We start from the raw sequence: 26,206 nt of genomic DNA, 5'->3' as shown, positions 1-26,206 counted from the left end.
CCCAGATCAGCAGCATTTCTTGACACCAGGCTTTTTCTTCGGCTTGTTAATCTTCACCACCTCGTTCTGCTGCTGGTGGAGTCGAGCTAAGTTGTCCTTCTTGCACTTCAGGACCATGTAGGTGACGGCGTTAAACATCTGAGGCCAGGGATGAGCGAGGGAGGAATGGGAGGAAGAGGTGGGGAGAGAGAGAGAGAGAGAGAGAGAGAGAGGGAGGGGAGGGAGAGAACCATGAAAGGTTGGGGGGGCCCGGTGAGTGAGAGAGAGACACAGAAAGAGGGAGAGAGAGAAAACACACATATATTGTGAAGAAATCACCTTGAACAAATTGCGCTCTCCCCTACTTGTGTAGCCACTGACTCTAGTGACGCAAGGAGATGGTTTCCAATCCCAGAGAGGGTTTGTATCATGCCTGACGGACCTGACCGCATTTTTCCGGAGAGCTAACTGAGGTAGCAGACGGAGCTGGAGAACGTTTACGGATGTCATTTCTCCTTGTGTGAACTTCCAGAAGGCTTTTGAGGAAGTTCCACACGAGAGGCTTCGCCAGACTCACAGCTTGCAGAATTGAAGGCAAATGAGTGACTTGGTTAGGAAACAGGATGGGCGGCGAGACACAGACATAAAGGTAGAACAAGCAGGCGCGCTATTATCTATCGATGGGATGTGGGCATCACTGGCTAGGCCCAGCATTTACTGCCCATCCCCTCGAGAAGGCGGTGGGTGAGCCGCCTTCTTCAGCTGCTGGGTAGGTACACCCATGGCGCTGTTAGGGAGGTAGTTCCAGGATTTTGTCCATGCGGTGTAAGTACACCCACGGCGCTGTTAGGGAGGGAGTTCCAGGATTTTGTCCATGTGGTGTTAGTACACCCACGGCGCTGTTAGGGAGGTAGTTCCAGGATTTTGTCCCGTGTGGTGTAGGTACACCCACGGCGCTGTTAGGGAGGTAGTTCCAGGATTTTGTCCATGTGGTGTAAGTACACCCACGGCGCTGTTAGGGAGGTAGTTCCAGGATTTTGTCCCGTGTGGTGTAGGTACACCCACGGCGTTGTTAGGGAGGGAGTTCCAGGATTTTGTCCGTGTGGTGTAGGTACACCCACGGCGCTGTTAGGGAGGGAATTCCAGGATTTTGTCTGTGTGGTGTAGGTACACCCACGGCGCTGTTAGGGAGGGAGTTCCAGGATTTTGTCCCGTGTGGTGTAAGTACACCCACGGCGCTGTTAGGGAGGGAGTTCCAGGATCTTGTCCCCGTGTGGTGTAGGTACACCCACGGCGCTGTTAGGGAGGGAGTTCCAGGATTTTGTCCCGTGTGGTGTAGGTACACCCATGGCGCTGTTAGGGAGGGAGTTCCAGGATTTTGTCCATGTGGTGTAAGTACACCCACGGTGCTGTTAGGGAGGGAGTTCCAGGATTTTGTCCATGTGGTGTAAGTACACCCACGGCGCTGTTAGGGAGGTAGTTCCAGGATTTTGTCCATGTGGTGTAAGTACACCCACGGTGCTGTTAGGGAGGTAGTTCCAGGATTTTGTCCCGTGTGGTGTAGGTACACCCACGGCGCTGTTAGGGAGGGAGTTCCAGGATTTTGTCCCGTGTGGTGTAGGTACACCCACAGCGCTGTTAGGGAGGGAGTTCCAGGATTTTGTCCCGTGTGGTGTAGGTACACCCATGGCGCTGTTAGGGAGGTAGTTCCAGGATTTTGTCCATGTGGTGTAAGTACACCCACGGCGCTGTTAGGGAGGTAGTTCCAGGATTTTGTCCATGTGGTGTAAGTACACCCACGGTGCTGTTAGGGAGGTAGTTCCAGGATTTTGTCCCATGTGGTGTAGGTACACCCACAGCGCTGTTAGGGAGGGAGTTCCAGGATTTTGTCCGTGTGGTGTAGGTACACCCATGGCGCTGTTAGGGAGGGAATTCCAGGATTTTGTCTGTGTGGTGTAGGTACACCCACGGCGCTGTTAGGGAGGGAGTTCCAGGATTTTGTCTGTGTGGTGTAGGTACACCCACGGCGCTGTTAGGGAGGGAGTTCCAGGATTTTGTCCCTGTGGTGTAAGTACACCCACGGCGCTGTTAGGGAGGTAGTTCCAGGATTTTGTCCATGTGGTGTAGGTACACCCACGGCGCTGTTAGGGAGGTAGTTCCAGGATTTTGTCCCGTGTGGTGTAGGTACACCCATGGCGCTGTTAGGGAGGGAGTTCCAGGATTTTGTCCCGTGTGGTGTAGGTACACCCACGGCGCTGTTAGGGAGGGAATTCCAGGATTTTGTCTGTGTGGTGTAGGCACACCCACGGCGCTGTTAGGGAGGGAGTTCCAGGATTTTGTCCCGTGTGGTGTAAGTACACCCACGGCGCTGTTAGGGAGGGTGTTCCAGGATTTTGTCCATGTGGTGTAAGTACACCCACGGTGCTGTTAGGGAGGGAGTTCCAGGATTTTGTCCCCGTGTGGTGTAGGTACACCCACGGCGCTGTTAGGGAGGGAGTTCCAGGATTTTGTCCCGTGTGGTGTAGGTACACCCATGGCGCTGTTAGGGAGGGAGTTCCAGGATTTTGTCCATGTGGTGTAAGTACACCCACGGCGCTGTTAGGGAGGTAGTTCCAGGATTTTGTCCATGTGGTGTAAGTACACCCACGGTGCTGTTAGGGAGGGAGTTCCAGGATTTTGTCCATGTGGTGTAAGTACACCCACGGCGCTGTTAGGGAGGTAGTTCCAGGATTTTGTCCATGTGGTGTAAGTACACCCACGGTGCTGTTAGGGAGGTAGTTCCAGGATTTTGTCCCGTGTGGTGTAGGTACACCCACAGCACTGTTAGGGAGGGAGTTCCAGGATTTTGTCCATGTGGTGTAAGTACACCCACGGCGCTGTTAGGGAGGTAGTTCCAGGATTTTGTCCATGTGGTGTAAGTACACCCACGGTGCTGTTAGGGAGGTAGTTCCAGGATTTTGTCCCGTGTGGTGTAGGTACACCCACAGCGCTGTTAGGGAGGGAGTTCCAGGATTTTGTCCCGTGTGGTGTAGGTACACCCATGGCGCTGTTAGGGAGGGAGTTCCAGGATTTTGTCCATGTGGTGTAAGTACACCCACGGCGCTGTTAGGGAGGTAGTTCCAGGATTTTGTCCATGTGGTGTAAGTACACCCACGGTGCTGTTAGGGAGCTAGTTCCAGGATTTTGTCCCGTGTGGTGTAGGTACACCCACAGCGCTGTTAGGGAGGGAGTTCCAGGATTTTGTCCCGTGTGGTGTAGGTACACCCATGGCGCTGTTAGGGAGGGAGTTCCAGGATTTTGTCCATGTGGTGTAAGTACACCCACGGCGCTGTTAGGGAGGTAGTTCCAGGATTTTGTCCCGTGTGGTGTAGGTACACCCATGGCGCTGTTAGGGAGGGAGTTCCAGGATTTTGTCCCGTGTGGTGTAGGTACACCCATGGCGCTGTTAGGGAGGGAGTTCCAGGATTTTATCCCCGTGTGGTGTAGGTACACCCATGGCGCTGTTAGGGAGGGAGTTCCAGGATTTTGTCCCCGTGTGGTGTAGGTACACCCACCGCGCTGTTAGGGAGGGAGTTCCAGGATTTTGACCCAGCGACAGTGAAGGTACGGCCGATATATTTCCAAGTGAGGGTGGGGAGTGGCTGGTAGACCTATCGGGAGTGGAATTAGGAGACGCTCCTTCACACAAAGGGCGGGAGAGGTTTGGAACCCTCTCTCCTGCCCACGGCGACCGGTCAATTGTTAATTTTAACTTAGCGAGGCTGATCGGTTTCTGTTATTAAGGGGAGCTGGGGACAAAAGTGTGGAGGTGGAGTTAGGTCACCGATGAGCCAGAGGCTCGACGGATACCGGGGTCAGGCACAGGCTCTTCGAGTGGAGGAGAAGGCTTATGTTGGGGGCAAACCACAGCACAATGGCAAGCAACGCCAACACTCCGGGGGTGGCGGGGGTGGGGGGGGGTGGGCGAGGTTACCTGCACTGGGCGCAACTTCACTCACCTCTTCCACGTTAGTGTTCTCTTTTGCGCTCGTCTCGAAGAGGCAGATCCCCATCTGCTCGCTGAAGCGCTTCGCGTCGGCGAAATCCACCTGCCGCCTGGAGGGGTCCTCGTTCTTGTTGCCCACTGGGGACGGGAGGCAGACGGTCAGTTGGTCAGGGACCCCATCGGGACTGCGGACGGTGGGAGTGAACGGGAAGGGGTTTGGGTCCATTGGGATTGTGTACGGTGGGAATGAACGGGAAGGGGATTGGGATTGTGTACAGTGGGAGTGAACGGGAAGGGGTTTGGGTCCATTGGGATTGTGTACAGTGGGAGTGAACGGGAAGGGGTTTGGGATTGGGATTGTGTACGGTGGGAGTGAACGGGAAGGGGTTTGGGTCCATTGGGATTGTGTACAGTGGGAGTGAACGGGAAGGGGTTTGGGTCCATTGGGATTGTGTACAGTGGGAGCGAACGGGAAGGGGTTTGGGTCCGTTGGGACTGTGTACAGTGGGAGCGAACGGGAAGGGGTTTGGGTCCGTTGGGACTGTGTACAGTGGGAGTGAACGGGAAGGGGTTTGGGTCCATTGGGATTGTGTACAGTGGGAGTGAACGGGAAGGGGTTTGGGTCCATTGGGATTGTGTACAGTGGGAGTGAACGGGAAGGGGTTTGGGTCCATTGGGATTGTGTACAGTGGGAGTGAACGGGAAGGGGTTTGGGTCCATTGGGATTGTGTACAGTGGGAGTGAACGGGAAGGGGTTTGGGTCCATTGGGATTGTGTACAGTGGGAGTGAACGGGAAGGGGTTTGGGCCCATTGGGATTGTGTACAGTGGGAGTGAATGGGAAGGGGTTTGGGTCCACTGGGATTGTGTACAGTGGGAGTGAACGGGAAGGGGTTTGGGATTGGGATTGTGTACAGTGGGAGTGAACGGGAAGGGGTTTGGGTTCATTGGGATTGTGTACAGTGGGAGTGAACAGGAAGGGGTTTGGGTCCATTGGGATTGTGTACAGTGGGAGTGAACGGGAAGGGGTTTGGGTCCATTGGGGTTGTGTACAATCTTAAGGGGGGGTGTGGGGTATTGGTATCGTGCAAGGGGAGAGGGAGGGAGTGATACAGGGAGGCGGGATCAAACATAGTTGCAGGAGAACTCTTACCTAGGATCTTGGTGACGGTATCACAGTTCTGACTGATCTCGTGCAACCACCTCTTGACGTTGACAAAGGACTCCGGGTTGGTAACATCATAGACAATGATCACACCGTGAGTGTTCCGGTAGTAACTGAGGCAGGGAGAGGGGTGGGAAGGGAACGAGAGTGCGTTAGAGCCAACCCACTGCTGCCCCACTCTCCCTAAGATTGCAAACCGGTGACTCACTGAATCCCCCAGCTACTGAGCCTCAAAGCCCAAATTCGAGTCTCTGAACTGTTCTGAATTAGCTGTTCTACCGTGGAGCAGAGGAAGGGCAGGGAATTTAATCAGACTTCAGTCAGCTCTGGATCTATCGGAGTACAACCTGTTAATAGTATGTTAATTATATTGTTAAAAGACCGAGGCTAAGGGTATTCTTTAATTTAGTACTTAGCGCACGTATGAATAGGGGACAGCTGGGACACTGGGTGTGGGGGTGCATTATTTAATTTAGTACTTAGCGCACGTATGAATAGGGGACAGCTGGGACACTGGGTGTGGGGGTGCAATATTTAATTTAGTACTTAGCGCACGTATGAATAGGGGACAGCTGGGACACTGGGAGTGGGGGTGCATTATTTAATTTATTACTTAGCGCACGTATGAATAGGGGACAGCTGGGACACTGGGTGTGGGGGTGCAATATTTAATTTAGTACTTAGCGCACGTATGAATAGGGGACAGCTGGGACACTGGGAGTGGGGGTGCATTATTTAATTTATTACTTAGCGCACGTATGAATAGGGGACAGCTGGGACACTGGGTGTGGGGGTGCATTATTTAATTTAGTACTTAGCGCACGTATGAATAGGGGACAGCTGGGACACTGGGTGTGGGGGTGCATTATTTAATTTAGTACTTAGCGCACGTATGAATAGGGGACAGCTGGGACACTGGGTGTGGGGGTGCATTATTTAATTTAGTACTTAGCGCACGTATGAATGGGGGACAGCTGGGACACTGGGTGTGGGAGGGGAGCTATCAGACTGAACAAAGATAACGGACACTCTTAGTAAAGAGAAGCTCTGCGTCTCGGTTTTGACTTTGCCAAATGGCTCAGATTCTGATAACGCAACCCGCTAGGTCTCAATTGCCCTGCTCCTTCCCCACTTCACTGCAACGTTCCTCCCCACTTATACATATTTGGTCCAACTTCCTCTCGAAAGCCTCAACTGAACCCCGTCTCCACCGTGCTCTCCGGCCGCGCGTTCCAGATCCGAAACACTCGCTGTGTGAAAAAGTTCCTCCTCGTGTCTCCATCGCTCCTTTTACCCATCGCCTTCAATCTGCTTCTCGATCCTTCCCCCCAATGGGAACAGTTTCTCCCGATCTGCTTTGTCCCAGACCCCCTCGTGATTTTGAACACCTCTATCAAATCTCCTCTCCACCTTCTCTTCTCCGAGGAGAACAGTCCCAACTTCTCCAATCTATCCACGGAACTGAAGTTCCTCATCCCTGGAACCATTCTCGTGAATCTTTTCCACACTCTGTCTCACTGTCTCTCTCTCACTCTCACTGTCTCTCTCTCACTCTCACTGTCTCTCTCTCACTCTCACTGTCTCTCTCTCACTCTCACTGTCTCTCTCTCACTCTCACTGTCTCTCTCTCACTCTCACTGTCTCTCTCACTCTCACTGTCTCTCTCACTCTCACTGTCAGTCTCTCTCTGTGTCTCTCTCTCTCTCTCACTCTGTCTCTCTCTCTCCAACACCTTCACATCCTTCCTCAAGTGTGGAGCCCAGAACTGGACACAATATTCCAGCTGAGGCTGAACGAGTGTCTTATACAAGTTCAACAATAACCTCCTTGCTCTTGTACCCTTCGCCCCTATGAATAAAGCCCAGGATACTGTCTGCTTTATTAATCGCTCTCTCAACCTGTCCTGCCCCCTTCAATGATTTATACCACATATACCCCCAGGATCCCTCTCCTCCTGCTCCCCCTTTTTAGAATTGTCCCCCTTTATTTTATACCGTCTCTCCGCGATCTTCCTACCAACATGAATCGCTTCACACTTCTGTGTGTTAAACTGTATCTTCCGCCTGTCTATGACCTTTCGAAGTCCTACACCACCCTCCTCAGCTTTTGCAATGCTCCAGTGTTACTATTAACCCACAGAATTATGAAGCGGTGCCCTGCGCACACCCCCAAGTCCAGATCGACGTGAGGGTGAAAGAGAGTGTGCGAGTGTCTCTGTGTGTGTGTGTGTGTGTGCATGCAAGTGTTTCGACCCGTTCATACACCAGACCCACACGTCCGAAGGAACAAAGCAGGATTACTTTAGCATCTTACGCGATCTCTCCGGACGGCAAAAATCTTGAAGGAGGTCCCTTTTTGAAAGGAAAGGTCATCACTCTGGCTGTGTGAGACATACAGCGAGGTCCCAGAAGTATCAACAAGGCAGCTTTCTCTTAGTACTTCATGGGAAGTGGGCCCAGCAGTCATCGCCCGTCCCTAATTGCCCCCTTGAGAAGGTGGTGGGTGAGCTGCCTTCTTGAGCCGCTGCAGTCCCTGTGTGCGGTGTAGGTACACCCACGGCGCGGTTAGGGAGGGAGTTCCAGGATTTTTGTCCCCGTGTGCTGTAGGTACACCCACGGTGCTGTTACGGAGGGAGTTCCAGGATTTTGTCCCGTGTGGTGTAGGTACACCCACGACGCTGTTAGGGAGGGAGTTCCAGGATTTTGTCCTGTGTGGGGTAGGTACACCCACGGCGCTGTTAGGGAGGGAGTTCCAGGATTTTGTCCCGTGTGGTGTAGGTACACCCACGGCGCTGTTAGGGAGGGAGTTCCAGGATTTTGTCCCCGTGTGGTGTAGGTACATCCACGGCGCTGTTAGGGAGGGAGTTCCAGGATTTTGTCCATGTGGTGTAGGTATATCCACAGCGCTGTTAGGGAAGGAGTTCCAGGATTTTGTCCCGTGTGGTGTAGGTACACCCACGATGTTGTTAGGGAGGGAGTTCCAGGATTTTGTCCCGTGTGGTGTAGGTACACCCACGGTGTTGTGAGGGAGGGAGTTCCAGGATTTTGTCCGTGTGGTGTAGGTACACCCACAGCGCTGTTAGGGAGGGAGTTCCAGGATTTTGTCCGTGTGGTGTAGGTACACCCACAGCGCTGTTAGGGAGGGAGTTCCAGGATTTTGGCCGTGTGGTGTAGGTACACCCACGGCGCTGTTAGGGAGGTAGTTCCAGGATTTTGTCTCCGTGTGGTGTAGGTACACCCACAGCGCTGTTAGGGAGGGAGTTCCAGGATTTTGTCCGTGTGGTGTAGGTACACCCACGGCGCTGTTAGGGAGGGAGTTCTGGGATTTTGACCCCAGCGACAGTGAAGGAACGGCCGATATATTTCCAAGTCGGGATGGAGAGGGGCTCGGAGGGGAACTTCCAGGTGATGGTGTTCCCCATGTGTCTGCTGCCCTTGTCCTTCTAGATGGTAGAGGTCGTGAGTTTGGGCGGCGCTGTCGAAGGAGCCTTGGTGAGTTGCTGCAGTGCATCTTGTCGATGGTACACACACTGCTGCCCCTGTGCGTGGGTGGTGGAGGGAGTGAATGTTTGTGGATGGGGTGCCGATCGAGCGCGGGGCGCTGCTTTGTCCTGGACGGTGTCGAGCTTCTTGAGTGTTGAGGGAGCTGCACTCATCCAGGCCAGTGGAGAGTATTCCATCACACTCCTGACTGGTGCCTTGTAGATGGTGGACAGGTTTTGGGGAGTCAGGAGGTGAGTTACTCTCCGCAGGATTCCCAGCCTCTGACCTGCTCTTGTAGTCACAGTGTTTATATGGCTGGTCCAGTTCAGTTTCTGGTCAATGGTAACCCGGTGGATGTTGATAGTGGGGGATTCAGTGATGGTAATGCCATTGAATGTCAAGGGGGCGATGGTTGGATTCTCTCTTGTTGGAGATGGTCATTGCCTGGCACTTGTGTGGGGCGAATGTTACTCACCCCTTGTCAGCCCAACCCCCAGAAGATCTCACCTCAGAAAACACAGGAAGTTGCTCATTGCTAGTGTCAGGGAAGTATTACCCTGGTTTAGGGGGCCAAACACTCTCACTCACCCAAACATTCTATGATATATGAAACAAGTATTTCTATGTCAGGTGTTAGGTAAAGGGTTGGTTATTGGAGGGGGGAGATAGGGCAAGTTTCAAACAGGGACACTTCAGTGTGCTGCTCCAGAGCCGCGTTAGGAGATGTCTGACACAGGCAAGCAAGGAAGGGAAGAGAGAGAGAGAGAGAGAGAGACAGAAGGGGAGAGAGAGATACAGAGAGGCAGACACGAGCTGGGGGAGAGGCAGAGACGGGGTGGGGGGAGAGGCAGAGACGGGGTGCGGGGAGAGAGACAGGGAGGGGGTGGGGGAGGGAATTCCAGAGCTCAGAGCTCAGCACCAGCCCAGGCAACTGAAGATACAGAGGCCAATGGTGGAGCGAGAGGGGGAGGGGGAGGTATGAAGGGACTCACGTTGAGGTGATAGTTCTGAAACGCTCCTGACCGGCTGTGTCCCAGATCTGAAGTTTCACCTTTTCTCCATTAACATCCACTGTGCGAATCTTAAAGTCCACGCCGATTGTAGTGATGTAGCTACCTGAGGGAGAAGGAGCAACGATGGTTAAACAAGGCAAAAGAAAGAATCAAAACAGCATACACTGTCCTTTCCCCGCACTGGGACCGGGTGTCACAGTGCGTTAGATACACTGTCCTTTCCCCCTCTGGGACCGGGTGTCACAGTGCATTAGATACACTGTCCTTTCCTCCTCTGGGACCGGGTGTTACAGTGTGTAAGATACACTGTCCTTTCCCCTTCCGGGACCAGGTGTCACAGTGCGTTAGATACACTGTCCTTTCCCCTTCCGGGACCAGGTGTCACAGTGCGTTAGATACACTGTCCTTTCCCCCTCTGGGACCGGGTGTCACAGTGCGTTAGATACGCTGTCCTTTCCCCCTCTGGGACCTGGTGTCACAGTGCGTTAGATACACTGTCCTTTCCCCCTCTGGGACCGGGTGTCACAGTGCGTTAGATACACTGTCCTTTCCCCCTCTGGGACCGGGTGTCACAGTGCGTTAGATACACTGTCCTTTCCCCCTCTGGTACTAGGTGTCACAGTGCGTTAGATACACTGTCCTTTCCCCCTCTGGGACGGGGTGTCACAGGGCGTTAGATACACTGTCCTTTCCCCCTCTGGGACCGGGTGTCACAGGGCGTTAGATACACTGTCCTTTCCCCCTCTGGGACAGGGTGTCACAGGGCGTTAGATACACTGTTCTTTCCCTCTCTGGGACCGGGTGTCACAGTGCGTTAGATACCCTGTCCTTTCCCCCTCTGGGAGTGGGTGTCAAAGTGCGTTAGATACACTGTCCTTTCCCCCTCTGGGACCAGGTGTCACAGTGCGTTAGATACACTGTCCTTTCCCCCTCTGGGACCGGGTGTCACAGTGCGTTAGATACACTGTCCTTTCCCCCTCTGGGACAGGGTGTCACAGTGCGTTAGATACACTGTCCCTTCCCCCTACGGGACTGGGTGTCACAGTGCGTTAGATACACTGTCCTTTCCCCCTCTGGGGCCGGGTGTCACAGTGCGTTAGATACACTGTCCTTTCCCCCTCTGGGACCGGGTGTCACAGTGCATTAGATACACTGTCCTTTCCTCCTCTGGGACCGGGTGTTACAGTGCATTAGATACACTGTCCTTTCCCCCTCTGGGACCGGGTGTCACAGTGCATTAGATACACTGTCCTTTCCTCCTCTGGGACCGGGTGTTACAGTGTGTAAGATACACTGTCCTTTCCCCTTCCGGGACCAGGTGTCACAGTGCGTTAGATACACTGTCCTTTCCCCCTCTGGGACCGGGTGTCACAGTGCGTTAGATACACTGTCCTTTCCCCCTCTGGTACTAGGTGTCACAGTGCGTTAGATACACTGTCCTTTCCCCCTCTGGGACCGGGTGTCACAGTGCGTTAGATACACTGTCCTTTCCCCCTCTGGGACCGGGTGTCACAGTGCGTTAGATACACTGTCCTTTCCCCCTCTGGTACTAGGTGTCACAGTGCGTTAGATACACTGTCCTTTCCCCCTCTGGTACTAGGTGTCACAGTGCGTTAGATACACTGTCCTTTCCCCCTCTGGGACGGGGTGTCACAGGGCGTTAGATACACTGTCCTTTCCCCCTCTGGGACAGGGTGTCACAGGGCGTTAGATACACTGTCCTTTCCCCCTCTGGGACCGGGTGTCACAGGGCGTTAGATACACTGTTCTTTCCCTCTCTGGGACCGGGTGTCACAGTGCGTTAGATACCCTGTCCTTTCCCCCTCTGGGAGTGGGTGTCAAAGTGCGTTAGATACACTGTCCTTTCCCCCTCTGGGACCAGGTGTCACAGTGCGTTAGATACACTGTCCTTTCCCCCTCTGGGACCGGGTGTCACAGTGCGTTAGATACACTGTCCTTTCCCCCTCTGGGACAGGGTGTCACAGTGCGTTAGATACACTGTCCCTTCGCCCCCCGGAAACCGGGTGTCACAGTGTGTTAGATACACTGACCTTTCCCCCTACGGGACTGGGTGTCACAGTGCGTTAGATACACTGTCCTTTCCCCCTCTGGGGCCGGGTGTCACAGTGCGTTAGATACACTGTCCTTTCCCCCTCTGGGACCGGGTGTCACAGTGCGTTAGATACGCTGTCCTTTCCCGCTCTGGGACCGGGTGTCACAGTGCGTTAGATACACTGTCCTTTCCCTCTCTGGGACCGGGTGTCACAGTGCTTTAGATACACTGTCCTTTCCACCTCTGGGACCGTGTGTCACAGGGCGTTAGATACACTGTCCTTTCCACCTCTGGGACCGGGTGTCACAGTGCGTTAGATACACTGGCCTTTCCCCCTCTGGTACTAGGTGTCACAGTGCATTAGATACACTGGCCATTCCCTCTCTGGGACCGGGTGTCACAGTGCGTTAGATACACTGTCCTTTCCCCCTCTGGTACTAGGTGTCACAGTGCGTTAGATACACTGGCCTTTCCCCCTCTGGTACTAGGTGTCACAGTGCGTTAGATACACTGTCCTTTCCCCCTCTGGGACCGGGTGACATAGTGCGTTAGATACACTGTCCTTTCCCCCTCTGGGACCGTGTGTCACAGTGCGTTAGATACACTGTCCTTTCCACCTCTGTGACCGGGTGTCGCATTGCGTTAGATACACTGTCCTTTCCCCCTCTGGGACCAGGTGTCACAGTGCGTTAGATACGCTGTCATTTCTCCATCTGGGAACAGGTGTCACAGTGCGTTAGATACACTGTCCTTTCCCCCTCTGGGACCGGGTGTCACAGCGCGTTAGATACACTGTCCTTTCCCCTTCTTGGACCGGGTGTCACAGTGCGTTAGATACACTGTCCTTTCCCCCTCTGGGAACAGGTGTCACAGTGCGTTAGATACACTGTCCTTTCCCCCTCTGGATCCGGGTGTCACAGTGCGTGAGATACACTGTCCTTTCCCCCTCTGGGACCGGGTGTCACAGTGCGTTAGATACACTGTCCTTTCCCCCTCTGCTACCAGGTGTCACAGTGCGTTAGATACACTGTCCTTTCCCCCTCTGCTACCAGGTGTCACAGTGTGTTAGATACACTGTCCTTTCCCCCTCTGCGACCGGGTGTCACAGTGCGTTAGATACACTGTCCTTTCCCCCTCTGGGACCGGGTGTCACAGTGCGTTAGATACACTGTCCTTTCCCCCTCTGGGACCATGTGTCACAGTGCGTTAGATACACTGTCCTTTCCCCCTCTGGGACCGGGTGTCACAGTGCGTTAGATACACTGTCCTTTCCCCCTCTGGGACCGGTTGTCACAGTGCGTTAGATACACTGTCCTTTCCCCCTCTGGGACCGGGTGTCACAGTGCGTTAGATACACTGTCCTTTCCCCCTCTGGGACCGGTTGTCACAGTGCGTTAGATACACTGTCCTTTCCCTCTCTGGGACCGGGTGTCACAGTGCGTTAGATACACTGTCCTTTCCCCTTCTGTAACTGAGTGTCACAATGCGTTAGATACACTGTCCTTTCCCCCTTTGGGACGGGGTGACACAGTGCGTTAGATACACTGTCCTTTCCCCCTCTGGGACCGGGTGTCACAGTGCGTTAGATACACTGTCCTTTCCCCCTCTGGGACCGGGTGACATAGTGCGATAGATACACTGTCCTTTCCCCCTCTGGGACCGTGTGTCACAGTGCGTTAGATACACTGTCCTTTCCACCTCTGGGACCGGGTGTCGCAGTGCGTTAGATACACTGTCCTTTCCCCCTCTGGGACCGTGTGTCACAGTGCGTTAGATACACTGTCCTTTCCCCCTCTGGGACCGTGTGTCACAGTGCGTTAGATACACTGTCCTTTCCTCCTCTGGGACAGGGTGTCACAGGGCGTTAGACACACTATCCTTTCCCCCTCTGGGACCGGGTGTCACAGTGCGTTAGATAGACTGTCCTTTCCCCCTCTGGGACCGGGTGTCACAGTGCGTTAGATACACTGTCCTTTCCCCCTCTGGGAGTGGGTGTCAAAGTGCGTTAGATACACTGTCATGTCCCCCTCTGGGACCGGGTGTCACAGTGCGTTAGATACACTGGCCTTTCCCCCTCTGGTACTAGGTGTCACAGTGCGTTAGATACACTGACCTTTCCCACTCTGGGACCGGGTGTCACAGTGTGTTAGATACACTGTCCTTTCCCCCTCTGGGACCGGGTGTCACAGTGCGTTAGATACACTGTCCTTTCCACCTCTGGGACCGGGTGTCACAGTGCGTTAGATACACTGTCCTTTCCCCCTCTGGGACCGGGTGTCACAGTGCGTTAGATACACTGTCCTTTCCACCTCTGGGACTGCGTGTCACAGTGCGTTAGATACACTGTCCTTTCCCCCTCTGGGACCGGGTGTCACAGTGCGTTAGATACACTGGCCTTTCCCCCTCTGGTACTAGGTGTCACAGTGCGTTAGATACACTGTCCTTTCCCCCTCTGGGACCGGGTGACATAGTGCGTTAGATACACTGTCCTTTCCCCCTCTGGTACTAGGTGTCACAGTGCGTTAGATACACTGTCCTTTCCCCCTCTGGGACCGGATGTCACAGTGCGTTAGATACACTGTCCTTTCCCCCTCTGGTACTAGGTGTCACAGTGCGTTAGATACACTGTCCTTTCCCCCTCTGGGACCGGGTGTCACAGTGCGTTAGATACACTGTCCTTTCCCTCTCTGGGACAGGGTGTCAAGGTGCGTTAGATACACTGTCCTTTCCCCCTCTGGGACCGGGTGTCACAGTGCGTTAGATACACTGTCCTTTCCCTCTCTGGGACAGGGTGTCAAGGTGCGTTAGATACACTGTCCTTTCCCCCTCTGGGACCGGGTGTCACAGTGCGTTAGATACGCTGTCATTTCTCCATCTGGGACTGGGTGTCACTGTGCGTTAGATACGCTGTCGTTTCCCCCTCAGGGACCGGGTGTCGCAGTGCGTTAGATACACTGTCCTTTCCCCCTGGGAACGAGTGTCACAGTGCGTTAGATACACTGTCCTTTCCCCCTCTGGGACCGGATGTCACTGTGCGTTAGATACACTGTCCTTTCCCCCTGGGAACGAGTGTCACAGTGCGTTAGATACACTGTCCTTTCCCCCTCTGGGACCGGGTGTCACAGTGCGTTAGATAGACTGTCCTTTCCCCCTCTGGGTCCGTGTGTCACAGTGCGTTAGATACACTGTCCTTTCCCCCTCTGGGACCGGGTGTCACAGTGCGTTAGATACACTGTCCTTTCCCCCTCTGGGACCATGTGTCACAGTGCGTTAGATACACTGTCCTTTCCCCCTCTGGGACCATGTGTCACAGTGCGTTAGATACACTGTCATTTCCCCCTGGGAACAGGTGTCACAGTGCGTTAGATACACTGTCCTTTCCCCCTCTGGGACCGGGTGTCACAGTGCGTTAGATACACTGTCCTTTCCCCCTCTGGGACCGGGTGTCACAGTGCGTTAGATACACTGTCCTTTCCACCTCTGGGACCGGGTGTCACAGTGTGTTAGATACACTGTCCTTTCCCTCTCTGGGACCGGGTGTCACAGTGCATTAGATACACTGGCCTTTCCCTCTCTGGGACAGGGTGTCACAGTGCGTTAGATACACTGGCCTTTCCCTCTCTGGGACCGGGTGTCACAATGCGTCAGATACGCTGTCATTTCACCATCTGGGACTGGGTGTCACAGTGCGTTAGATACACTGTCCTTTCCCTCTCTGGGACCGGGTGTCACAGTGCGTTAGATACACTGTCCTTTCCCCCTCTGGGAGCGGGTGTCACAGTGCGTTAGATACACTGTCCTTTCCCTCTCTGGGACTGGGTGTGACAGTGCGTTAGATACACTGTCCTTTCCCCCCCTGGGACCGGGTGTCACAGTGCGTTAGATACACTGTCCTTTCCCCGTCTGGGACCAGGTGTCACAGTGCGTTAGATACACTGTCCTTTCCACCTCTGGGACTGGGTGTCACAGTGCGTTAGATACACTGTCCTTTCCACCTCTGGGACCGGGTGTCACAGTGCGTTAGATACACTGTCCTTTCCCCCCCTGGGACCGGGTGTCACAGTGCGTTAGATACACTGTCCTTTCCCACTCTGGAACCGGGTGTCACAGTGCGTTAGATACACTGTCATTTCCCCCTCTGGGACCGGGTGTCACAGTGCGTTAGATACACTGTCCTTTCCACCTCTGGGACCGGGTGTCACAGTGCGTTAGATACACTGTCATTTCCCCCTCTGGGACCGGGTGTCACAGTGCGTTAGATACACTGTCCTTTCCGCCTCTGGGACAGGGTGTCACAGTGCGTTAGATACACTGTCCTTTCCACCTCTGGGACAGGGTGTCACAGTGCGTTAGATACACTGTCCTTCCCTCCTCTGGGACCGGGTGTGACAGTGCGTTAGATACACTGTCCTTTCCCCCTCTGGGACCGGGTGTCACAGTCCGTTAGATACACTGTCCTTTCCCCCTCTGGGACCGGGCGTCACAGTGTGTTAGATACACTGTCCTTTCCCCCTCTGTGACCGCGTGTCACAGTGCATTAGATACACTGTCCTTTCCCCCTCTGCTACCAGGAGTCACAGTGCGTTAGATACACTGTCATTTCCCCGTCTGGGACCGGGTGTCACAGTGCGTTAGATACACTGTCCTTTCCCCCTCTGGGACCGGGTGTCACAGTGCGTTAGATACACTGTCCTTTCCCCCTCTGGGACTGTGTGTCACAGTGCGTTAGATACACTGTCCTTTCCCCCTCTGGGACCAGGTGTCACAGTGCGTTAGATACACTGTCCTTTCCCCCTCTGGGACCGGGTGTCACAGTGCGTTAGATACACTGGCCTTTCCCCCTCTGGTACTAGGTGTCACAGTGCGTTAGATACACTGTCCTTTCCCCCTCTGGGACCGTGTGTCACAGTGCGTTAGATACACTGTCCTTTCCACCTCTGGGACCGGGTGTCGCAGTGCGTTAGATACACTGTCCTTTCCACCTCTGGGACCGGGTGTCGCAGTGCGTTAGATACACAGTCCTTTCCACCTCTGGGACCGGGTGTCACAGTGCGTTAGATACACTGTCCTTTCCCCCTCTGGGACCGGGTGTCACAGTGCGTTAGATACACTGGCCTTTCCCCCTCTGGTACTAGGTGTCACAGTGCGTTAGATACACTGTCCTTTCCCCCTCTGGGACCGTGAGTCACAGTGCGTTAGATACACTGTCCTTTCCACCTCTGGGACCGGGTGTCACAGTGCGTTAGATAGACTGTCCTTTCCCCCTCTGGGACCGGGTGTCACAGTGCGTTAGATACACTGGCCTTTCCCCCTCTGGTACTAGGTGTCACAGTGCGTTAGATACACTGTCCTTTCCCCCTCTGGGACCGTGAGTCACAGTGCGTTAGATACACTGTCCTTTCCCCCTCTGGGACCGGGTGTCACAGTGCGTTAGATACACTGTCCTTTCCCCCTCTGGGACCGGGTGTCACAGTGCGTTAGATACACTGTCCTTTCCCCACTCTGGGACCGGGTGTCACAGTGCGTTAGATACACTGTCCTTTCCACCTCTGGGACCGGGTGTCGCAGTGCGTTAGATACACTGTCCTTTCCACCGCTGGGACCGGGTGTCACAGTGCGTTAGATACACTGTCCTTTCCTCCTCTGGGACCGGGTGTTACAGTGCGTTAGATACACTGTCATTTCCCCCTCTGGGACCGGGTGTCACAGTGCGTTAGATACACTGTCCTTTCCCCCTCTGGGACCGGGTGTCACAGTGCGTTAGATACACTGTCCTTTCCCCCTCTGGGACCGGGTGTCACAGTGCGTTAGATACACTGTCCTTTCCCCCCTGGGACCGGGTGTCACAGTGCGTTAGATACACTGTCCTTTCCCTCTCTGGGACCGGGTGTCACAGTGCGTTAGATACACTGTCCTTTCCCCGCTCTGGGAGTGGGTGTCAAAGTGCGTTAGATACACTGTCCTTTCCCCCTCTGGGACCGGGTGTCACAGTGCGTTAGATACACTGTCCTTTCCCCCTCTGGGACCTGGTGTCACAGTGCGTTAGATACACTGTCCTTTCCACCTCTGGGACCTGGTGTCACAGTGCGTTAGATACACTGTCCTTTCCCCCTCTGGGACCTGGTGTCACAGTGCGTTAGATACACTGTCCTTTCCCCCTCTGGGACCTGGTGTCACAGTGCGTTAGATACACTGTCCTTTCCCCCTCTGGGACCGGGTGTCACAGTGCGTTAGATACACTGTCCTTTCCCCCTCTGGTACTGGGTGTCACAGTGCGTTAGATACACTGTCCTTTCCCCCTCTGCTACCAGGTGTCACAGTGTGTTAGATACACTGTCCTTTCCCCCTCTGGGACGGGGTGTCACAGTGCGTTATATACACTGTCCCTTCCCCCTCTGGGACCAGGTGTCACAGTGCGTTAGATACACTGTCCTTTCCCCCTCTGGGACAGGGTGCCACAGTGCGTTAGATACACTGTCATTTCCCCCCCTGGGACCAGCTGTCACAGTGCGTTAGATACACTGTCCTTTCCCCCTCTGGGACCGGGTGTCACAGTGCGTTAGATACACTGTCCTTTCCCCCTCTGGGACTGTGTGTCACAGTGCGTTAGATACACTGTCCTTTCTCGCTCTGGGACTGGGTGTCACAGTGCGTTAGATACACTGTCCTTTCCGCCTCTGGGACCGGGTGTCACAGTGCGTTAGATACACTGTCCTTTCCCCCTCTGGGACCGGGTGTCACAGTGCGTTAGATAGACTGTCCTTTCCCCCTCTGGGACCGGGTGTTACAGTGCGTTAGATACACTGTCCTTTCCCCCTCTGGGACCGGGTGTCACAGTGCGTTAGATACACTGGCCTTTCCCCCTCTGGTACTAGGTGTCACAGTGCGTTAGATACACTGTCCTTTCCCCCTCTGGGACTGGGTGTCACAGTGCGTTAGATACACCGTCCTTTCCCCCTCTGGGACCGTGTGTCACAGTGCGTTAGATACACTGTCCTTTCCACCTCTGGGACCGGGTGTCGCAGTGCGTTAGATACACTGTCCTTTCCACCTCTGGGACCGGGTGTCGCAGTGCGTTAGATACACTGTCCTTTCCACCTCTGGGACCGGGTGTCACAGTGCGTTAGATACACAGTCCTTTCCACCTCTGGGATCGGGTGTCACAGTGCGTTAGATACACTGTCCTTTCCTCCTCTGGGACCGGGTGTCACAGTGCGTTAGATAGACTGTCCTTTCCCCCTCTGGGACCGGGTGTCACAGTGCGTTAGATACACTGTCCTTTCTCGCTCTGGGACTGGGTGTCACAGTGCGTTAGATACACTGTCCTTTCCGCCTCTGGGACCGGGTGTCACAGTGCGTTAGATACACTGTCCTTTCCCCCTCTGGGACCGGGTGTCACAGTGCGTTAGATACACTGGCCTTTCCCCCTCTGGTACTAGGTGTCACAGTGCGTTAGATACACTGTCCTTTCCCCCTCTGGGACCGGGTGACATAGTGCGTTAGATACACTGTCCTTTCCCCCTCTGGGACCGGGTGTCACAGTGCGTTAGATACACTGTCCTTTCCCCCTCTGGGACCGTGTGTCACAGTGCGTTAGATACACTGTCCTTTCCACCTCTGGGACTGGGTGTCACAGTGCGTTAGATACACTGTCCTTTCCCCCTCTGGGACCGGGTGTCACAGTGCGTTAGATACACTGTCCTTTCCCCCTCTGGGACCGGGTGACATAGTGCGTTAGATACACTGTCCTTTCCTCCTCAGGGACCGGGTGTCACAGGGCGTTAGACACACTGTCCTTTCCACCTCTGGGACCAGGTGTCACAGTGCGTTAGATACACTGTCCTTTCCCCCTCTGGGACCGGGTGACATAGTGCGTTAGATACACTGTCCTTTCCTCCTCAGGGACCGGGTGTCACAGGGCGTTAGACACACTGTCCTTTCCACCTCTGGGACCGGGTGTCACAGTGCGTTAGATAGACTGTCCTTTCCGCCTCTGGGACCGGGTGTCACAGTGCGTTAGATACACTGTCATGTCCCCCTCTGGGACCGGGTGTCACAGTGCGTTAGATACACTGGCCTTTCCCCCTCTGGTACTAGGTGTCACAGTGCGTTAGATACACTGTCCTTTCCCCCTCTGGGACCGGATGTCACAGTGCGTTAGATACACTGTCCTTTCCCCCTCTGGGACCGGGTGTGACAGTGCGTTAGATACACTGTCCTTTCCCCCTCTGGGACTGGGTGTCACAGTGCGTTAGATACACTGTCCTTTCCCCCTCTGGGACCGGGTGTCACAGTGCGTTAGATACACTGTCCTTTCCCCTCTGGGACCGGGTGTCACAGTGCGTTAGATACACTGTCCTTTCCCCCTCTGGGACTGGGTGTCACAGTGCGTTAGATACACTGTCCTTTCCCCCTCTGGGACCGGGTGTCACAGTGCGTTATTTATTTACCTGAGAAAGTGTTATCTGCAAAGCGCAGAAGGAGGCTGCTTTTCCCCACTCCTGTGGAAGAAAAACATCAGAATTAATGAACTTTTAACTCACGCAGAGGGAGCTTTACTCTGTATCTAATCCCGTGCTGTACCTGTCCTCGGAGTGTTTGATGGGGACAGTGTCGAGGGAGATTTACTCTGTATCTAACCCCGTGCTGTCCCTGTCCTGGGAGTGTTTGAAGGGGACAGTGTAGAGGGAGATTTACTCTGTATCTAATCCCGTGCTGTACCTGTCCTCGGAGTGTTTGATGGGGACGGTGTAGAGGGAGATTTACTCTGTATCTAACCCCGTGCTGTACCTGTCCTGGGAGTGTTTGATGGGGACAGTGTAGAGGGAGCTTTACTCTGTATCTAACCCCGTGCTGTACCTGTCCTGGGAGTGTTTGATGGGGACAGTGTAGAGGGAGCTTTACTCTGTATCTAACCCCGTGCTGTACCTGTCCTGGGAGTGTTTGATGGGGACAGTGTAGAGGGAGATTTACTCTGTATCTAACCCCGTGCTGTACCTGTCCTGGGAGTGTTTGATGGGGACGGTGTAGAGGGAGATTTACTCTGTATCTATCCCCGTGCTGTACCTGTCCTGGGAGTGTTTGATGGGGACAGTGTGGAGGGAGATTTACTCTGTACCTAACCCCGTGCTGTACCTGTCCTGGGAGTGTTTGATGGGGACGGTGTAGAGGGAGATTTACTCTGTATCTAACCCCGTGCTGTACCTGTCCTGGGAGTGTTTGATGGGGACAGTGTAGAGGGAGCTTTACTCTGTATCTCACCCCGGGCTGGAGAGTCCAGAACACGGCGGGGGGGGTCACAGTCTCAGGAGAAGGGGTCGTCCATTCTGGGCTGAGATGAAGGAGAAATGTCTTCACTCGGGGGGGTTTGTGAATCTTTGGAATTCTCCACCCCAGAGAGCGGTGGGTGCTCTGTCACCGAGTAGACTCAAGACTGGGAGGTCAAGAGATTTTTGGACGCTGCTGGGATTGAGGGGAACAGGGAGAGCGCGGGAAGGCGGAGCTGAGGGAGAAGGGGCAGGGACCAAGTGACCTCCACTTGTTTACTCTCTTCTGCATCCACCTCAAATGACACTGCTTCACCCTTCAGCCGGGTTATGGGGCAGTGAAGGGATAATACATTGTCAAAAGAGCGTGGGGGGGAGCTGGACTCGAACCACCTCCACTCTGCTCAGTGTAGCGGACAGGACATGGCTGGGACACAGAATGAGACACATACAGATCACGAGACCATCAGCCCCATCACGGCCTCGCCAGAGACACTATCACCCACCATTCAGGGATTCGCAATAATAAGTCTAAAAAACATATTAAAATTCTCATTCTCCTTTTCCAAATTCCTTCCTCCTCCCTATCTCTGTAACCTCCTCCAGCCCCTACCCCCCTCCCTATCTCTGTAACTTCCTCCAGCCCCTGCACCCCTCCCTATCTCTGTAACCTCCTCCAGCCCCTGAAACCCTCCCAATCTCTGTAACCTCCTCCAGCCATTACAACCCTCCCTATCTCTGTAACCTCCTCCAGCCCCTACAACCCTCCCTATCTCTGTAACCACCTCCAGCCCCTACAACCCTCCCTATCTCTGTAACCTCCTCCAGCCCCTGAAACCCTCCCTATCTCTGTAACCTCCTCCAGCCTCTACAACCCTCCCTATCTCTGTAACCTCCTCCAGCCCCTACACCCCTCACTATCTCTGTAACCTCCTTCAGCCCCTACACCCCTCACTAGCTCTGTAACCACCTCCAGCCCCTACACCCCTATCTCTGTAACCTCCTCCAGCCCCTACAACCCTCCCTATCTCTGTAACCTCCTCCAGCCCCTACAACCCTCCCTATCTCTGTAACCTCCTCCAGCCTTGACTATCCTCCCTATCTCTGTAACCTCCTCCAGCCCCCTACAACCCTCCCTATCTCTGTAACCTCCTCCAGTCTCTACAAAACCTCCCTGTCTCTGTAACCTCCTCCAGCCCCTACACCCCTCCCTATCTCTGCAACCTCCTCCAGCCCCTACAACCCTCCCTATCTCTGTAACCTCCTCCAGCCCCTACAACCCTCCTATCTCTGTAACCTCCTCCAGCCATTACAACCCTCCCTATTTCTGTAACCTCCTCCAGCCCCTACAACCGTCCCTATCTCTGTAACCTCCTCCAGCCCCTACAACCCTCCCTATCTCTGTAACCTCCTCCAGCCCCTACACCCCTCCCTATCTCTGTAACCACCTCCAGCCCCTACAACCCTCCCTATCTCTGTAACCTCCTCCAGGCTCTACAACCCTCCCTATCTCTGTAACCTCCTCCAGCCCCTACACCCCTCACTATCTCTGTAACCTCCTTCAGCCCCTACACCCCTCACTAGCTCTGTAACCACCTCCAGCCCCTACACCCCTATCTCTGTAACCTCCTCCAGCCCCTACAACCCTCCCTATCTCTGTAACCTCCTCCAGCCCCTACACACCTCCCTATCTCTGTAACCTCCTCCAGCCCCTACACACCTCCCTATCTCTGTAACCTCCTCCAGCCCCTACACACCTCCCTATCTCTGTAACCTCCTCCAGCCCCTACACCCCTCCCTATCTCTGTAACCTCCTCCAGCCCCTACAGCCCTCCCTATCTCTGTAACCTCCTCCAGCCCCTACAACCCTCCCTATCTCTGTAACCTCCTCCAGCCCCTACAACCCTCCCTATCTCTGTAACCTCCTCCAGCCCCTACAACCCTCCCTATCTCTGTAACCTCCTCCAGTCTCTACAAAACCTCCCTGTCTCTGTAACCTCCTCCAGCCCCGACACCCCTCCCTATCTCTGTAACCTCCTCCAGCCCCAACCCTCCCTATCTCTGTAACCTCCTCCAGCCCCTGAAACCCTCCCTATCTCTGTAACCTCCTCCAGCCATTACAACCCTCCCTATTTCTGTAACCTCCTCCAGCCCCTACAACCCTCCCTATCTCTGTAACCTCCTCCAGCCCCTACAACCCTCCCTATCTCTGTAACCTCCTCCAGCCCCTACAACCCTCCCTATCTCTGTAACCTCCTCCAGCCCATACAACCCTCCCTATCTCTGTAACCTCCTCCAGCCCATACAACCCTCCCTATCTCTGTAACCTCCTCCAGTCCCGACAACCCTCCCTATCTCTGTAATATCCTCCAGTCCCCTACAACCCTCCCTATCTCTGTGACCTCCTCCAGCCCCTGAAACCGTCCCTATCTCTGTAACCTCCTCCAACCCCTACAATCCTCCCTATCTCTGTAATATCCTCCAGTCCCCTACAACCCTCCCTATCTCTGTAATATCCTCCAGCCCCTGAAACCCTCCCTATCTCTGTAACCTCCTCCAGCCCCTACATCCCTCCCTATCTCTGTAACCTCCTCCAGCCCGTACAACCCTCCCTATCTCTCTAACTTCCTCCAGCCCCTACAACCCTCCCTATCTCTGTAACCTCCTCCAGCCCCTACATCCCTCCCTATCTCTGTAACTTCCTCCAGCCCCTACAACCCTCCCTATCTCTGTAACCTCCTCCAGCCCCTACATCCCTCCCTATCTTTGTAACCTCCTCCAGCCCCTACACCCCTCCCTACGTCTGTAACCTCCTCCAGCACCTACAACCCTCCCTATCTCTGTAACCTCCTATGACCCTCTGAGATCGCTGCACTCCTCCAATTCCCGCCTCTCGAGCATCCCCCGATTCCCATCCCTCCACCATTGGCGTCTGTGCCTTCAATTGCCTGAGGGGCCCAAGCTCTGGAACTTCCTCTCGAAACCTCTCCCTCTCTCCCCCCCTTCCCCACTCCCACCCCCACCACTAACTCTCTTTGTAGATCCCTGTCTCCCGGCCGGGCTATTCACCGAGCAGTCCGGCTTGGTTGCCACCAGAGAGCCGGAGCCGCCAAGTTATTCCTCCCTTGGGCAAATCGCTGCCCGATTCAGCTGTCGCCTCACCGAGTCGATGAGCCCCCAGGTCTCAAGGGACTGTGGGAGGCCTCGGGATCAGCCTCCAGGCTGCTGCTTGGGTACCCCAGAGTGGCGGGGAGGAAGAGAGGCGTATCCGGTGTCGAACGGCGGAACAAGTGAGGCTCAGGTGCAGCCTTCCGGGTCGAACAGCCCCAGATCTACGCAGGCCCTGCGGAGAACCCCGGGACACCCGAGTGGTCAGCCTCCAAGCTGGTCTCTGTGTACCTCACAGTGGAGGGGAAGGGGGGAGGGAGCTTGGTAAAGGGGAGTGGCGAGGTTGGAGGAGAGAGGGGGATCAGGTGCAGCCTCCTGCAGTGCAACAGCTTGCTGACCCGGGTTGGGGGGGGTGGGTGGGGCACAGGTGGCGGGGTTGGTGGGGTAACACAAGACACCCAGGTCAGGCCCCAGGCTGCACTCCATCTATCCCAGGGTGTAGGTGAGTATCAGGTGCAGCTGCAACCTCCCCCAGTCAAACAGCCCAGATCTCGCCAGACCCTGGGGATGGGGGCAGGGCCGGGTAGGAGCCAGAGTGGAACTGAAAGACCACCCAGGGGAGGGTCGGGGTGTAGGGAATCAAGAGCAGCTTGCCCCAGTTGAACAGCTGAAGGTGCATATACACACCCCCCACCCCCCCACCCCCCCACGATTTCCTTACAACCCTGGGGCAGGGAGGGGGAGCATGTACTCGAAGGTTGTGTCATGGGAGGGAGGGGGGGTTGGGGGGAAAAGAGTGGGGGGGGGGGGTGAAGTGCAGCCTCCCCCAGTCGAACGGCCCAGATTCCTCCATCCTCTGGGGAGGGAGGGGTGGGTGGGGTGAGTGAGATGTAAACCCAACCAGGGGTTCAGCTCGTGTATGGGAGGGAGGGGGGGGTGGGGAGGGAGAGAGAAAGGTCATGTGCAGCCACACCCAGTCGAACAGCTGACGGTCGGCGCCGCCCCCCGCAGTCGAACAGCCCTGATCTCCCTCTCACCGCTGTCGCCGATGATGAGAAGCTTGAAGAGATGGTCGTAGTCCCGGGCCGCCATCGGGAGCCCCTTTCGCCCCCACTCCTCCTCCTCCTCTCTCGGTTCCTCTCGGCCTTGGCCCCCGGGCCGCCCGGCCCCTCAAACTCAGGCTCCGGAAATACCGCCGCGGACCTCAAAGAGACCAGTCCTCCCAGCCCGGCGCCAGCTCCGCCCCCCCTCCCCGAGCCTGCCTCCTCTGACATCACAATGCCAGCCGGACCTGCAAGGGGTGACTCCTCCCAACCGGACGCCCGCGCCCGCGCCCCCCTCATATCACAATGGGAGCCGGACTTGCAGAGGGCTGACTCCTCCCCACACGGCGCCGGCGCCAGCCCCGCCCCGCCCCATGACGCCATTCCTTCCTCTGACATCACACAGCGGGCCGGCCGTTGCCAAGAAGCGACTCCTCCCAACACGGCGCCAGCCCCGCCCCCACCACCTCACTTTGACGTCGCCTTGCCAGCCGGACGCACGCAGAAGGGGAAATCTTGACTCCTCCCAGCATTAGGTCCGCCCCCTTCGTCCGTCTGACCCAAACCCCGCCTCTCCCAAACGTTCGGACGTGACAGGCTCCGCCCACCCCCAGACGTGTGGCGACGCAGAAACGCCTGGCCGGACGTGCAAGAGGCGAGTCCTCCCAGCCCGGCGCCGGCGCCGGCGCCAGCGCCAGGCCCGCCCCCTTCTCCCTCCGACGGCGTCACGATCCCCAAGGTCCATCCCCCCCACCGTTCCGTTTGGACCCGCCTCCTTTCTGCACCCACCACCCCTCCTTTCCGCCCGGACCCGCCTCCTTTCTGACGCCACGTTGATTTGCCGGACGTGAAAGAGGCGAGTCCTCCCAGGGGAGCGGGCTCTCGGCCCGTTGTATGACATCATCGCACGCTTGTCGGCATGGCAACCCTTATCTAAGGGACCCGCGCCTCCCTGCCTTCAATGTCTGACGTGTGGCGTAGCGGGTAGAGCGAGTGTGAAGCTGGAGGGAGCCGGGTTCAAATCCCGGTCCCGCCACTACGGTCAGTAATTAAATAGAATTCATTGAGAGCGTGCCGCACTGTCGGAGGGTCAGTGCTGAGGGAGCGCCGCAC

At 55.4% G+C, this 26,206-nt stretch overlaps 1 protein-coding gene across 1 annotated transcript; it reads right to left on the bottom strand.

Moving 5' to 3' along the window:
- si:dkey-16l2.16 (ras-related protein Rab-35) lies at positions 1 to 25,271 on the bottom strand. Its single transcript, XM_041180035.1, has 6 exons — positions 25,088 to 25,271; positions 20,127 to 20,177; positions 9,603 to 9,726; positions 5,117 to 5,241; positions 3,978 to 4,102; positions 1 to 138 (listed from the first exon to the last, which is right to left on the bottom strand). The coding sequence occupies exons 1-6, from the start codon at positions 25,140 to 25,142 to the stop codon at positions 7 to 9; spliced, it is 612 nt and encodes a 203-aa protein (XP_041035969.1). The 5' UTR covers positions 25,143 to 25,271; the 3' UTR covers positions 1 to 6.
- Between the last annotated feature and the right edge of the window lie 935 nt (positions 25,272 to 26,206).

Source organism: Carcharodon carcharias, chromosome 38, assembly GCF_017639515.1.
Source record: "Carcharodon carcharias isolate sCarCar2 chromosome 38, sCarCar2.pri, whole genome shotgun sequence".
Classification (NCBI taxonomy): domain Eukaryota; kingdom Metazoa; phylum Chordata; class Chondrichthyes; order Lamniformes; family Lamnidae; genus Carcharodon; species Carcharodon carcharias.
The sequence above is the reverse complement of the archived record's forward strand: the minus strand, read 5'-3'. Positions and strand labels throughout refer to the sequence as shown.